Source organism: Canis lupus, chromosome 33 (genome assembly GCF_048164855.1).
Source record: "Canis lupus baileyi chromosome 33, mCanLup2.hap1, whole genome shotgun sequence".
NCBI lineage: Eukaryota > Metazoa > Chordata > Mammalia > Carnivora > Canidae > Canis > Canis lupus.
Window position 1 is genome coordinate 5,343,088 of NC_132870.1, and position 15,590 is coordinate 5,358,677.

Consider the following 15,590-nt stretch of genomic DNA (forward strand, 5'->3'; position numbering starts at 1 on the left):
TAATTTTATTTATATCTTTCTGCATTGGGTTAGAACTTCCAGTAAAATATAGAAGTGCTGGGCAGCCCCGGTGGCGCAGCGGTTTGGCACTGCCTGCAGCCTGGGGTGTGATCCTGGAGACCCGGGATCGAGTCCCACATCGGGCTCCCTGCGTGGAGCCTGCTTCTCCCTCTGCCTGTGTCTCTGCCTCTCTCTCTCTCTGTGTCTATGAATAAATAAATAAAAAATCTTTAAAAAAAAAATATAGAAGTGCTTATTTTACTGACTTTTAAAAGCATACGCCTAATGCTTCATCATTATGTACAGTGTTTGCTTCAAATTTTAGGAGGTATCTTTCACTGGGTTAATAAAATTTATTTCTATTCCTAGTTTGCTAAGATTTTATCATAACTGAATGTAGAAACATATCAAAAATTTTTCTGCATCTACTGAGGTGATTATAGAATTGTTTCTCTTTTTTAATCTACTGAAATGGTGATTTGGTTTAAAGAATTTTTAATGTTCAATTGTGCTTAAATTTCTGAGATATATCCAATTTTGTTATGATTATGATGTCTCATATAATTTGTATTCAGTTTGCTACTATTTTACTTATGATTTTTACAGTAAATTTATGAGCTAGATGGGACATTAATTGGCCTTCCAGAGTTTTCTTTGGAGAACCAAGTTTATACTAGCCTCACAGAATAAGATGGAAATTATCTCTTACTGCTTTCTGAAAGAATTCACATCTGATTAGTATTATAAATCCTGAAGGTGAATTCTCTGGATGTGGTGTGCTATAGATTGAATGTCTATGCCTGTACAAAATTCTGATGTTGAAGCTCTAATCCCCAATATAATGGCATTTGGAAGTGAGCCCTTTGGGAGGTAATTAGGCCACGAAGGTAACATCCTCATGAATGGGATTAGTGCCTTTACAAAAAGAGACACAGAAAGATGATTTCTCTCTGCTATGTGAGGACACTGTGAGAAGACAGCCATCTGCAAACCAGAAAGAGCCTTCACCGGAACCTAACTATATTTTTACAACATACATATAAACAAATATGTATTTCATATATAGTAATAAAGTTGCCCAAATACTTTCTAATCCACATAGATCTCTGCTTTAATTGAAATTATGTTTATTCATAATAGTATTTATCTGTATCTCTTTTGATCAGTAATTCCAGTTTGTTAATTTTTTTAGTCTTTCAAAACATCAGCCTTTGCCTCTGTATCCCTTTTATTTTCTATTTTATTAATATTCTTAACTTTATTCTTTTCCTTCTTTTCTTTGGTTTTATTCTGTTTCTCCCATTTCCATCTTCTTAGGTTGAATGCTTAGCTCATTAATTTTTAGCCTTTCTTATTTCCTAGTGGAAACATTTAAGACTATAAATATTACTCTATTATTTTAGTTGCAAACACATGTATTGATATGTAGTGTCTATTGTGCAGCTCAGTTTTATAATATTCGTTAAAATTTCTTCTTCACCGATTCTTAAGTTATTTTGAAATATCCTTAAAATTCCAGTGAGATGAGTTATGATCTTTGTTATTTCTTCCTTTTTTTTTTCAAATTTTGTTTTTAATTTCTAGCTTAAATACATTGACATCAGTGAACAAAACCTTTATGCTCCTATTTTCAGAGCGAGGAGGTAGCTGCCCCTCTGACCTTTCACTCATTCTTATACGCTAAGCAATGCTCTAAGTCTGGCAGTAAATACCACAGCACAATTTTTGCCTCATGGGGCTATTGCCATAGAGGGGAAGGTAGGTCATAAAGAAGCAGGCAGCAATATCAACATTTAATATGTTCTACATTGAATTTTCTTATATAATACTCACTATAGGATTAAGTTGCTCTATTACCACATGAAAAGTATTACTCACATGAGTTAATAGCACAACCAAAGAATGTTTATTGATTTACTAGATTACTACCAAGTCTTTCCTTAAGCAAACCCAAGAAGACAAACTACTACATTAATTCTGCTAGGGTTGAGAATAAGGTAGATTTTTCTTCAAACTCTAAGTACTGTCCTACACTGTATTATTGTCCTTGATTCAATCATGATAACCAAAAGAAAGACTATTAATCATAATTGTCTTCATCACCTTTCCTTGGCCTTGAAAGTATAGAAAGATTGAGGAAATCATTGGATAAGTGGGTGAGACATGGTGACAGGAGACTCTTCATGTTCTTTAGTAATATCTGCTAATTCTTGATTTCCTCTCAGTGTGTTTACTGATAGAGACAGTATGGACCAGGTAGCATTCATTTGGAAACAAATCTGGCTGATAATCTCAATTGTGGACTGGGGAAGAAGAGTAGAATGAAGTCTTCATCCCTCACTACAAACTCATCCTCTGTAATTACCACAAAAAGGCACATCTCTACACCCTCTAGAGAGACACTTCCAAAACCCAGATCTTTCTTTTACATAAGTCTTTTCCCCCAAGCTTTCACTGGTTATGCTTCGCTAGAAAACAAAACAAAACAAAACAAAACATCATTCCCATCGTTCCTTTCTTTCTGTCCTTAGATATCTGATCCCTCACAGATATTGCCAAGAAATTATGTAGGAAGATGAAAAACACCACTTAATAAAAGTTTGTAGAATGAGACCAAAGTAAGTCTTACATAATCTTTCATCCTCAAAGACTTGATGTCCAAGGCTGGACAGCTTAGTGTCCATCACCCAGATGTGCATTCTTATTGTGCTGTCACCAGGCACTTCCATCACCCCCCATCTCTACCACAGTCCCCTCAGGAACTCTCAGTGGAACAGCCTGGCTGGACTGTCAGCCGGCAACCTAATTCCTCTTTTTCGTATTTGCTGAAACCTGCTTCATGGCCCTAATGGATGATAAAATTTTGTTAATTTGTATTCTTCAACTCTTGGGAACAATATTCTATAAGCCCATTAGATCAAGTTTATTAATTGTGTTGTGCACATCTTCTAAAGCTTTAGTGATATTTGGTTTGAATGTTCCATCAATTTCTGAGAGAGATGTATCAAAATTTCCTATAATTGTTCATTTCTCCTTATCAGTTCTTTCAAATCCTGCTTATTTTTTAAGCATTCTAGTAGGTAAATAAAAGATTAGGATTTTCACATCATCTTGGCAAAATGAGCCTTTCGCCATCCAAGGATAACCCTTTTATTTCTAGCAATACTGCTTCTCTGATAATGAAACCTGCATTTCATTTGTTGCATTTGTTGACTATTTCCCAGACATATTTTTTCTGCCCCTTACACTTCCACCTTTCTGCAGCCTCATGTGTTAGGTCTGTCTCTTATAAATAGCATCTAGCTGATTTTTATTTTTCAAATCTATCTGACAATCTTTGGTTTTGATCTGGAGAGCTGTCTACACACGTTAGATTTCTTTCTGCTCTGCTCTTGGAGGGCGCTTTCTCTTGGATCTTTTCCTAGGTTTTCTGTGTCTCTCTTGCTGCCTCCTTTGAAAATGACTGATATTTTTTCCTACTTTATTTTTTTTAATTTTATTTTTTTTTATTTATTTATGATAGTCACAGAGAGAGAGAGAGAGAGGCAGAGACACAGGCAGAGGGAGAAGCAGGCTCCATGCACCGGGAGCCCGATGTGGGATTCGATCCCGGGTCTCCAGGATCGCGCCCTGGGCCAAAGGTAGGCGCCAAACCGCTGCGCCACCCAGGGATCATTAATTCCAATTATACCAACTCCTGGTTTTCACACTGCTGCTGTTGAGTTATTTAGCATTTTCTCATTTTCAATACTGGATAGCGGAATGAGAATGATTACTTTGCACCAATATTTAAAGAGATTTAACATGTTTACCATCTTTCTAAGGTTGCATCTCAGATCCTCCATCAGGGATCATTTTTCCACTCCCTTAAGCACATCCTTTGTATAAGGGTAGCAAACACCCTTCATCCTTGTTTGAAAATACCTTCATTTCACCCTTTTGAAAGATAGTTTCCCTGGACTTACCACTCAAGTTTGTTAGTTATTTTCTGTCAGAATTTTATTTTATTTTATTTTTTATTTTATTTTATTTTAAAGATTTTATTTATTTATTCATGAGAGACACAGAGAGAGAGAGAGGCAGAGACACAGGCAGAGGGAGAAGCAGGCTCCACGCAGGGAGCCCGATGTGGGACTTGATCTCGGGTCTCCAGGATCACGCCCTGGGCTGAAGGCAGGCGCTGAACCACTGAGCCACCCGGGTTGCCCTCTATCAGAATTTTAAATATGTACCACTGCATTCTGGATTCTCTTGTTGCTATTGTGATGCAAACTGAAAGCCAAAGTTTTATTCGTTTCTATGTAAATTGTCGTTTCACTTTGATAGTTTTTGATACTTTGTTTGTGTTGTCCCCTCCCACAATACATTTCACAGTAAATCAGGTCTGGCCCTAACCAGATCTGACCAACAGCATGGGCTGGAAACGCTGGGATGTGACTGAGAGTAGGTTCTAAAAGGCATTGTATGGGCGCTTCAGTGGCTCAGTGGTTGAGCATCTTCCTTTGGCTCAGGCCATGATCCTGGGGTCCTGGGATCAATTCTTGCATCAGGCTCCCCGTGTGGAGCCTGTTTCTCCCTCTGCCTATGTCTCTTGCCTCTCTGTGTGTCTCTCATGAATAAATAAAATCTTTAAAAAGGGGAGGGGCATTGTAGCTTTTCCTCGGATGACTCACTCTGAGGGAAGCCAGCTGCCACGTCACTGAAGACATTCAACCTCCAAAAAGGCCCATAATGCCCCCAAATAACAGCCAGCATTCATTTCCCAGCCATGTGATTAAGTGACTTTGGATCTGGATGCCCTGGTCAAGCCCTAGACAAGCTTCCAAGTGACTGAAGCCCCAGCCAACATCTGACTGAAAATTCAGGAGAGACCTCAAGTCAGTACCACCCAGCTGAACCACTCCCCAAAATCTGACCCACAGAAACCATGAGAGATCATAAATGATTCTTGTGGTTTTAAGCCATTACATTTTGAGGTGATTTGTTTTACAAAGATAGGAGCTACAACAAATACAATTTGTCCCAGATGGGATTTGTTTGGGTTCTTTTACGTGATGATTGGTGTTTCTTATAATCCCCCCAAATTCTCAGCTATTGTTTCTTTAAATACTGCTTTTCCCTCATTTTCCAATATTATTTTATCTTGGAAACAGATTTATAATTTTAAGAACTTCTCAATCTGTTCTCTTATTTTTTTATCCTTTTCTTTGTGTCTCTATGCTACATTCTGTGTAAATTACTTAAATTCATCTTTCTGTGAACTGATTTTCTCTTAATTTGTGAATCACCCGACATTTAACCTATTACATTTTTCAAATTGATGTATAACTTACAAACAATAATATGCATAGATTTTTGGCATTTAGTTCACTGAGTTTTGTTGCAGATTATACATGTAATCACGACTACCATATAGTTAAGATACAGACACACTCATTCTCTCAGAAAGTTCCCTCATGCCTCTTTCTAATCAAATGTCTCTCCCAGAAGCAACCATTGTATTGATTTCTACCATGATTCTAGAATGTCAATAAATATAATCATACAGAAGATACTCTTTTGTATCTGGCTTCTTTTGTTCAACATAGTTTTTTAAATTCATTCACATTGTTGCTTATAGTAATTCATTCCTTTCTACTGCTGAGCAGCATGCCATTGCTGAAGTACTACCGCCGTGTGTTTATGCATCTTATTGGTGACAGATATTTGAGCTGTTTCTGATTGGGGGACTTTTAGAAATAAAGCTGTTATGAACATTCCTGCCCAAGATTTTGGAAGGCAGGGTTTCAGTTTTCCTAGATAAATACCAGGGAGTGAAGTTTCTCCCTGGAAGTTGATTTTTTTTTTTTTAATCATAGATTAGATATATGTTTGACTCAATAAAAAATAGATAACCTAGTCTTCAAACAGTTTATACCTTTCTTTCTCCACTAGAAATTTAGGGGAAAGTCCTTGCCAACACTTTGTAGTCATTTTAGTGACTATGAAATGGTTCCTCTTTGTGATTTTAATTTGCATTTCCTTGATGACAACTGTTAGGGCTTATTAACCATTCAATGTCTTCTTTTGTGAAGTGATTTTTCAAGATCTTTGACTATTGTTTTTTTAGTTGGGTTGTCTTTTTATTACTGAGCTGTAGGAGTTATTTATATATTTCCCAATACAATCAAATCCTTTGTCATATTAATATATATTGCAAATATTTTCTCCCAGTTTATGGCATGATTATTCATTTTCTTAATGTACTTTATTTTTTTCTTAATGTATTTTAATGATAAGAAGTTTTTAATTCTGATGAAGTCCAATTATTATGGACTGCATGTTTGTATCTCCCCAAAATGTATATGTTGCAAAATCCCCACTGGGATGGTATATGGAGGTAGGGCCTTTAGGAGGTAATCAAATCATGAGGTCAAGCCCTCATTATATAATTTGAACCTTATAAGAAGAAAGCTCACCCCCCTCAACTGTGTGTGTGCAAGTCTGTGTGTGTGTGTGTCTTTCTCAAGTGAAGGAATGAGAAGGCAGCTCTCTACCAGCCCAGAAGCGAATCCTGCCCAGATGGATACCAGATCTGCCCGCACCTTAATCTTGGTCTTCCTAGGCTTTAAAACTGTGAGAAATAAATGTTTATTGTTTAAGTCATCCTGTCCATGGTATTATTATGGCAGCCTGAAATTTTTTAAATTACTATTTGTATTCTAAGAAATCTCTGCCTACCCAATGTAGTGAAAATATTACCATATTACCATTTTGAATTAATTTTTCTTCATTGTGTGAGGTGGGAGCAGGTTCGTTTTTTCCCCTCACATATGCATATCCAGTTGTTTCAGCATCATCTGCTCAGAAGACCGGCTTTTCCCTTTTTGCTAAAAATCAGTTGATCGTATGTCTATCTCTGGACTTTATTCTATTAGATTAAGCTATTTGTCTATCCTGTATTATGACACTGCCTTGATTACTGTAGTTTATAGTATCAGATACTATAAATTCCTCTATTTTGTTCTTTTTTCAAAGTGGTTATTAATTTTTCTAAACTGTGTTTCTGTGTAAATTTTAGAGTGCCTCAGTTTCTAAAACTGCACCTGCTCTAATTTATATTACAATGACCTTAAATCTGTAATTAATCTGGGGAGAATGGACATTTTATCAAATGCTGAGTCATCCAATATGTGAACATAGTATACTTTACCATTTAGTTACATATTATTTTCTCAGTAATATTTTGTGGTTTTCAATGTGGAGTTCTTACACATTTTTACACATTAAATGTATTCAAGTTTATTTTATGATTTTTGATGTTATTATAAATGATATTTTTATTTCATTTATATAAATATTTACTGCTAGCATAAAAATAGAGTTTTTATTTATATATTGACTTAATTTGTATATTGACTTAATTGACATATAATTTTATTTATATATTGACTTTGTACTGGTAATCATGCTTATTTTTCCAGAACTTTTTTGGTAGATTCCTTAGGCTTTTTCTACATAAACATCATGTTGTCTGAAAAAGACAGATAACTTCTTCTTTTTTCATCTTTGACCTTTCATTTCATTGTCTTGGTTTTTATTTCATTTGCTAAGACCTCTGTTATAATGTTGAAAAAAGTAGAAAAAATATTTTTACCCTGTTGACAATTTAATGGAAAAATGTTCTGTATTTCACTGTTAGGTAAGATGTTAACTAAAGATTTATGCCCCATACCTTATACAGTAAGATGTGTCCTGAAACAAACAGCTTTTAAACAGCTATAGCAATGTGGATTTTTCACCCAGCATGGTTCCCTTTTCTCAAGGTTTAAATGTCTACTTTTTGTTGCTCTCCTTCACATATTTTAAGACATCTATTATAATTAATCTAGCAAGATGAGTCCAATGCAAGCTGCTCCACCATTAATGAAACTTCCTTAAATATATAATTTTAATTATTATATTCTTAAGTCCTTAATAAAAGTTTTACTTTCCAGTTTTTTCTAAACTTATTAGGTTTTTTTCTCTTTTCCTTACTCATTTGTCATTCCTTCTCTTATTTTTAAAAGGCATTAGATGTAATTATTTTACATTTTGTATCTGATTACTCCAATATATGAAGCACTTAATTGCCTTCCAAATAATGCTCATGGCACCTTTTTTCCCTCATATATATTTTTTGTTTCATTTTTTTTTTTTTAAATGTGAGATCATGTTCTCTGGGACTTTATCTTCGGGAGTTCTTTGTATCCTGAGTTAAGAGTACATTCGTCCAGTCAGTATTTACATTGATTCTTGAAAAGTTGGGCATGCTACCAACATGAATCCATTTTCAAATTCTTGCATGGGGTTTTCCATCTTTGAAGATCGAGCACCCGACTTCCATGAAGACGAGCCTATGGCCAAGAATTCTTAAAAGAGACTCTTTTGTTACCCTACCAAGAGCTCAATAATGAGAAGAGCATGTTTTCTTGCTTGCACTCTATCTTTATAAATGAGATCTTTTTTCTTGCTTTCCATTTTCCTGAGAGTATAAACTGTGTGATTCGGGGCTCTGGAAAATGTTCTCTGATTCAACTTCCCACACTGCCCAGGTCCAAAAGTTGGTATCCTGTTCTCACAAGGTACAGCTACTAAAATCAGACCTCTAGTCCATCTCGGATTGCTGGGTGCCCACAAAACAGCAGCTTCTTTGTTTGATCTAGACGAAACGCTTGCTCAAGTTTGATTCCCAACCTCGGGGGAATCCCACTGCTGTCTTATAAAGCCAGCCATGCATGTAATACAGCTCTTCATGTTTCATCTAGTATTTTTAGACATTTGTTAGTGAGACAATTTCCTTATATCTGATTTGATATATAGCTAGAAATAGAAATATTCAACATTTACATTTTAATCTCTAAAGGCTTTACTCATCATTCTTCATTTAGCTAGTTGGTAAATGAGTTAGATAGATGGATAATACTAGCTAACAGGAGAGATATTTATTTATGGCTATAAATGATAAACATGCTACTGATTTTTTAAAAACAGCTATGAAGAAAAAGGAATGATCTAATGGATAGTCTGCATCCATCATGATGGTTTTAGTTCTCAAATACTCCAAAGGGTTTCCCTAAATAGCTGTAAGAAGCACAGGCAATGAAGAAATTGTGAAGAAGAGGAGTGATTGAGGCCTGTGTTAATAACTCCTCAGTTCTCAAAGCTGCCTTTCACAGATAAAATAAAGCTTGAATGGATCAAAATGTTTCTTGGAAGTTCACCAGATTTCACATGAAAGGACTTATTTTACTCCTTTACTGTGAAGAGAAATCGCTTAGCAATTACACATAATAAGTTTAATTCCTAAGGCTAAATAACACCGTGTAACACGTAGATGATAAAAACCTACCTCATCACTTATTAAATATACTAATTGCAAAATGTTTAACATAGGTCTTGACATGCAACATACTAAATTACTTATGACGTGATAGCTATTATTATTTCCATGTATGAAAAGTCCTGACATGAGAAACTTTTCACATCTTTGTAAATGTTACATTCAGGGATGGTTTCATGCCCTTGACTTACTGACAAGATAAACTCAGGAAAACTCAGCCTGGGCTCCCCAACCTGATGGGGTTCCCTCCTAGTGTCCAAGGTGCCTTGGTTCCTCCCCACCTTATGACTGCCCAGTTCTCTTACAGTTTTGCACTGAAAGTAGTTTATGTGACTGGTAGTGTGGCCCACAAGGGGATTTGTGTTAGGCATCAGAGGATTATAAAAATGGATAAGGAGGAAAGTCTCTGTCCTCAAGGAGCCTCTACTCTAGTGCTGTGATTCTCAGCCCTGACTATACTTTAGAATCACCTAGAAAGACAAAAAAAAAAAAAAAAAGCATATCAATATTCATATGTTTATCTTTCCTCCCTATACAGATAGTGACTATCTTGGGACAAGGGGACAGACTACCATATTCTTTTCTTATTCCTTACAGCCAGTCTCTATATGTCTCAGGAATGTAAGAAAACCTATTTAAATTCATTGTAAAAATATTAGCAAAATCCAATGTTAACGGCATTCTGTTATGTGAATCCTTAGTAGCAGTCACAAATATAGTTGAAACATTAAATTCCCAGTCCAAAAAGAATGTGCTCATAACACTTCTCCCTGTGTTAAGGGTGCCAATGTCACAGGCCATATTCTCCCCGCAGGGTGAAAATAGCAGATGTCTCAATATTTTAAAAAATCTGCAACTAGGATGCAACTTTGTATTTAGAAGTGTCTCTTGTGACACTGTTAAGAATTTGTCTTACCAATTTCAGATAACCATCAGCATCTAGAATTAAGTTTTCTGGTTTCAGGTCTCTGTAAATAATACCGAGTCGATGCAGGTAATCAAATGCTTCTGTCACGCAAGCGACACAGAACTTGGAGGTGGGTTCATCAAAGCTGCCTCTGCAATGAAATCATTTTCCCTCTTAGTACTCTAGACACACTCATATTTATTGTCTATGCCAGGTGTCAGTTATTACATTAAGAAATCAACACAATATAAATATTTTGTAGGGCATCGACACTAAAAAGCATTTTGTAGTGCCAATGAATTAGACTGATGACGGTAAAGCAATTTAGGGGGATACTGGAGGCTACTGAGAAGACTTCACTCAAATTAAAATGTCTACATCCAAACAATTGTTTCTGGTGATTATACGTGGGTACGTAAAATAGAAACATAAGAAAACAAGACTGTTTTTAGACACTTGTGGCAAACTCTGGAGACAATGCAACTACTTTCACAGAGAGCATAGAGCAGACTTCCGTAATTTATTGACTAAAAAATGATTCAAGTGATCATTTTCATTTCCTGTTGGTATAACATGTAACAACAACCCATGTAGATATAGGGTCATAACTCTTCCCTGTCTGGTGCACCTTGATGATATTAGAGCTGCCCTGTGTCAGCACTGCATGTGGGTTTATACACTGAGTTATTAAAATGTGGTGATGATTTGCTGAATGGAGTAGTATGAGTGTGGCTTTGGAGTGAGAGAAACTACCTCTGACTCCTGCTTCTTCCATCCCCATGTCCTCAGGCAAGTTGTGTGGCTGTTCTGAGCTTCACATCCCTATCTGTAAAATGGATTTACTACTAACTGAAGAGCATTGGGAATCAGACACAGCACCTAACAGATAGTACAAACTCCCCTTTCTAAACAGATTTACCTGTTGAAGCAGAGGTGGAGGGTGCAAATGTTCCGTAGGTATCGTGCAAATCTTCTCATCCTCCCCAGTTTTCCTCACTCAGATGCATCTAACAACACTTTCCTAATACAACACATCCATCTCTTCTTAGATGCTCAAAGGTTTCCCATTACCTAGGTCTGTGATACTCCACCATGAGTGCACACTAGACTTGCCTGCGAGGTAATTTACTAGATCCCATCCAAGATGAACCAAATTGCATCTTCTGCCATTAAAGGCTCCGTATTTTGGGGTGCCTGGGTGGCTCAGTGGTTGAGCATCTGCCTTTGGCTCAGAGCATGATCTTGGGGTCCTGGGATAGAGTCCCACATTGGGCTCCCCACAGGGAGCCTGCTTCTCCCTCTGCCTGTGTCTGCCTCTCTCTGTGTGTCTCTCATGAATAAATAAATAAAATCTTAAAAAGAAAAAATTAAAGGCCCGGCATTTTTACTTTGTAAAGCTCTCACTTGACTGCAATGAGAACCAGGGTTGAGAACCAATGGCCCAGGTAATACTATCAAATGTTTGGCTTGGCATTTACCTCCACAGCCTCATGCAAACCTACCTTCCCAACCCCTTTTGCCAGCCTCGTCTTCTACTCAAATCCTGCTGTAAATCATCCACAAAGAGACATAATCCTATCTCAACTGTCCTATTGTATTTTTCATCCATTTCCCTTCCTCTCTGCCTTTCCAAATTCTGATCATCCGTAGAAGGTAGGTCCAGGCTTCTCTATTTCATCACATTTTTATATCTTTCCTCTCCTCCAAATCTACAGTCTAAAACACTCACTGCCATTTAATTGCAAAATGCCAACTTCTCTGTCCCATTTAGTTTACACATTAAATAATGAAATGTTTTAAAACTGCACATCATGTTATCTTCCAAATAAAATCTAAACTTACTGGGGTAAAAGTTTATACTTTTATCCTTTTGGGTAGAAAAGTTTACATTGTCTAGAGAACTCCTGCAATGGAGCCTTGCACGCTGGTGGTGTTCAGTAAACATCTGTGGTTTTGATTATGTAGAATCTTTGCAGGAGTCTCACTCTGCTTCAGCACTCCCTACCCCTTTCTTCATTTCCCTTGTAGAGATTCAGAATCAACAACATCTGGGTTTATAGCTACTCTGCCTTACACTAACCATGTGACTGAGGAGAGTTCACACTCTTTCAAGGCCTGTGATTCTTTGATCCCTAATATGGTAATGACAATGACCACCTTATAGGGTGCCTATTACAATGATAGCTAAGAAAACACCAAACACCATCATTACTATTTTATCAGGTGATAATATTTTCTCAGGATCATTTCTTAATGACTTTATCTTTAAGTGATCATGAACAAAGCCTCCTTTAGACCAGATGTGAGAACACAGGTTATTGTTTATAATTCTTTTTTCATTACCTGTCCCTTAATATGCTCCATAGCTCCCCACCTAAGCAGGCCTCCAGAAGCATGTAGACATACTTATTGTCCTTGAAAGTACGATATAATCTGTGAAGACACATAAAAACATGGTTATTATTGCAAATCTAGTTTTAAAAGATTTTTAAAATTGCTTAAGGACATCATCAATATCATCTGGAACTTTGGTGCTCATCTCATTCCAAACATCCTCCAGCTACATGGGACTTCTCACTGAATGCTCTTTGGTCTTTCTTCCTGTCTTGCTTCTGCACGTGTTAACCCCTTCACTTAGACTGCCCTCCCTGCACACACAGACTGACCTTCTGCATCTTAGTTTCACTGTAACAGTGTTATCCATTCCTCAAGATGAAGTTCAGAGGCCTGATAAAGCAGCTCATCTTCCCATCTACCAAATATGGCCTCTCTTCCCTCCAAAAGCCCAGAGACCTCTGCATACATTGCCTTTATGAACTCCCTTTATGCTCATGTCTTATGCCCTCTGGATGGTCTCAAACACTAGAGTGTGAGATGGAGACCTGTAAGCAGTAAGTTTAGTGGGTAGTGTACTTGGGAACAAGCCCCCAGGGAAGGATTAAGACACACCTGGGTAGCCGAGAGTTGGAGATGATCTAATTTCTAGTTTCAACGAAAGCCTCAGCTCAAGGAGCTCTGCCATCATTGGATGCAGGCTGTAACTGGAGACAGAGTGTGATCTTGGGCAAGGTGGATCTCTTCACCTTAGAGCAATGACCAGGAAGGGACGGAGCTAGAGTCCTCATTTGGCAACACTCCCAGAAGCTATAGGAATGACAGCCTCAATCCTGATGTGGGACTTGGGCAGGGTACTGCATTTTAACACTGGGTATCAGCAGAGCACGCAGATCATGTGCAAACAGCAGAAGCAATCTAGTAAAGTAGCTTAGGGTGGGCTGTAGATCCTAGCAGCTCAGTGTGGGCTCTGAATCCAAGCTGCCTAGGCTTGAATCCTTGACTGGCTATTTATTAGCTATGCAACCTAGTTTTCTTAATGTTCTTGAGGACAATCGTAACATGTACCTCACTGTTATATCATAAAGATTAGATGAATACATATATTCATTTGATTTTATATTAATGATATATTAATTTATTTTTTAATGATATATTAATTTAATGTTATATGTCTGCATATATGACATGAATACAAATACAACTTATCTTAAATATATATTAAACATATTATATATGATACATATATATATTTTGTTTATAAGAGTGGCACATGTTAATTTCTCAATAAATGCTGTCATTAATATTTATTATTGTATTATTATTTCCCTACTATATGCCAGGTACTTTGCAGAGAACTGGAAATGAAAATAGGAATAAAACTTAATTCATGCCCTGAAGCTGCTCATGATAGTTCGTTAGTGAATTATTGATGAAAGGGGGGGCATTCTGGGAACATAGTTAATATAAAAATAATTGGATGACTCTATTGCCAGCATTGCCTGGGTTCAAACTTTTTAATGTTGAAAACAAGTGGGTGTGGGAATATAGATAGACAGGAAGATTCTCTCAAGGTATTTGATCAAAAAACAAAAATTCCATTCATTATAGGGGCACTTTACATTGCCTGGAAATCACTAAAGCTACACTTTATGCCTAAGACATGTATGAAAATACATGTCTTCACTAGCCTACACTAACTCATGAATTCACAAGTAAAGAAAGTAAAGAAATCCATGGCCTAGAATAACATAATTCTCTTCCAAACTCTGGGAAAGAAAGAATAGTGACTTTTAGAAGGTGGATCTTTCATCATCTAGGCACTGCTAGGACCACGCTCTTTTCCTCCTTGGCAGCCTACATGTGCTCAAACGCCACTTCTTACAGAAATTCAACAGTAGCATGTCCCCTGGGGGTTTCAAATGAATTCTTTGCTTCCCAAATTCTGCAGTACGTATGGATTAAATAATCCATTCAAGCTATTCCACAATAATTTTATGTTCTCTCTCTCTCTCGCTCTCTCTCTCTCTCTCTCTCTCTCACACACACACACACACACACACACACACATTTTCCTAAGATTTACTTGAGAATAAAAAACCTGAACTCTTGACTCCAGACTTCAAACTTCTAACATTTTATGTATTGTTGCTATGACAGGGACGGAGAATTCAGAGCGGGGCCTCCTTTTCCTTTTCTGTTCTTTGGCATGAAACCATTCTAAATTCTGGGAGGCAAATGCTCACTTACTTCACAATGAAGGGAGAACACAACTCTTCTAGAATTCTCTTTTCTGAGTAGACGTGCTCCTGCTGCTTTGTGTCAACAATATGCTTCTTCCTTATACATTTCATAGCAAAAGCAACATTCTCATTTTTCACTTTAACCTATGTAAGAACAGAGAGATCCCTCAAAATTAACTTACTAGTAAAGATTTACAATATCTATATAAAACACATTAACCAATGAGAGTTGAACTTTTTTTCACATTTAAACAGTATGTAACCTTTTAACCACTTATCTAACTCTGGAAACTAAGTTTTATTCATTCCCTTTCATTGTAATTTCCAAAAGAGTTCACATATCTGGAACAGGGTCCTAAAAACATTTGCATTAAAACAAGAAAAACAAACTCTAGTTAGATTTAACGTTTAGAAATCTATTCACTTTTGAGTGTGTGATATGAAAAACGCTGACCAGAATTGCCAATTTTTTTCTTTCTTAACATTTACTTCCTTAATTTTTTTAAAGATTTTATTTATTTATTCATGAGAGACACACAGAGAGGCAGAGACATAGACAGAGGGAGAAGCAGGCTCTATGTAGGGAGCCCGATGTGGGACTCGATCCCAGCTCTCTGGGATCACGCCCTGAGCTGAAGGCAGACATTCAACTGCTGAACTACCCAGGCATCTCTTCCTTGATTTTCAAAACAAAACATACTAAATCGAAAACCAATGCTCAACTACACAATATGACAGCAACTAG

At 36.9% G+C, this 15,590-nt stretch overlaps 1 protein-coding gene across 3 annotated transcripts in view; it reads right to left on the bottom strand.

The window, feature by feature from the left end:
• Window positions 1-15,590, bottom strand: part of PRKG2 (protein kinase cGMP-dependent 2) — a 99,706-nt gene that overhangs the window by 20,026 nt on the left and 64,090 nt on the right. For all 3 annotated transcript variants that reach the window (XM_072810807.1, XM_072810806.1, XM_072810808.1), the window contains exons 12-14: window positions 14,853-14,989; window positions 12,612-12,701; window positions 10,278-10,419 (exon numbers count right to left, since the gene is read on the bottom strand). In XM_072810807.1, the coding sequence (XP_072666908.1) occupies window positions 10,278-10,419; window positions 12,612-12,701; window positions 14,853-14,989 (369 nt within the window). The remainder of the gene's footprint in view (window positions 1-10,277; window positions 10,420-12,611; window positions 12,702-14,852; window positions 14,990-15,590) is intronic.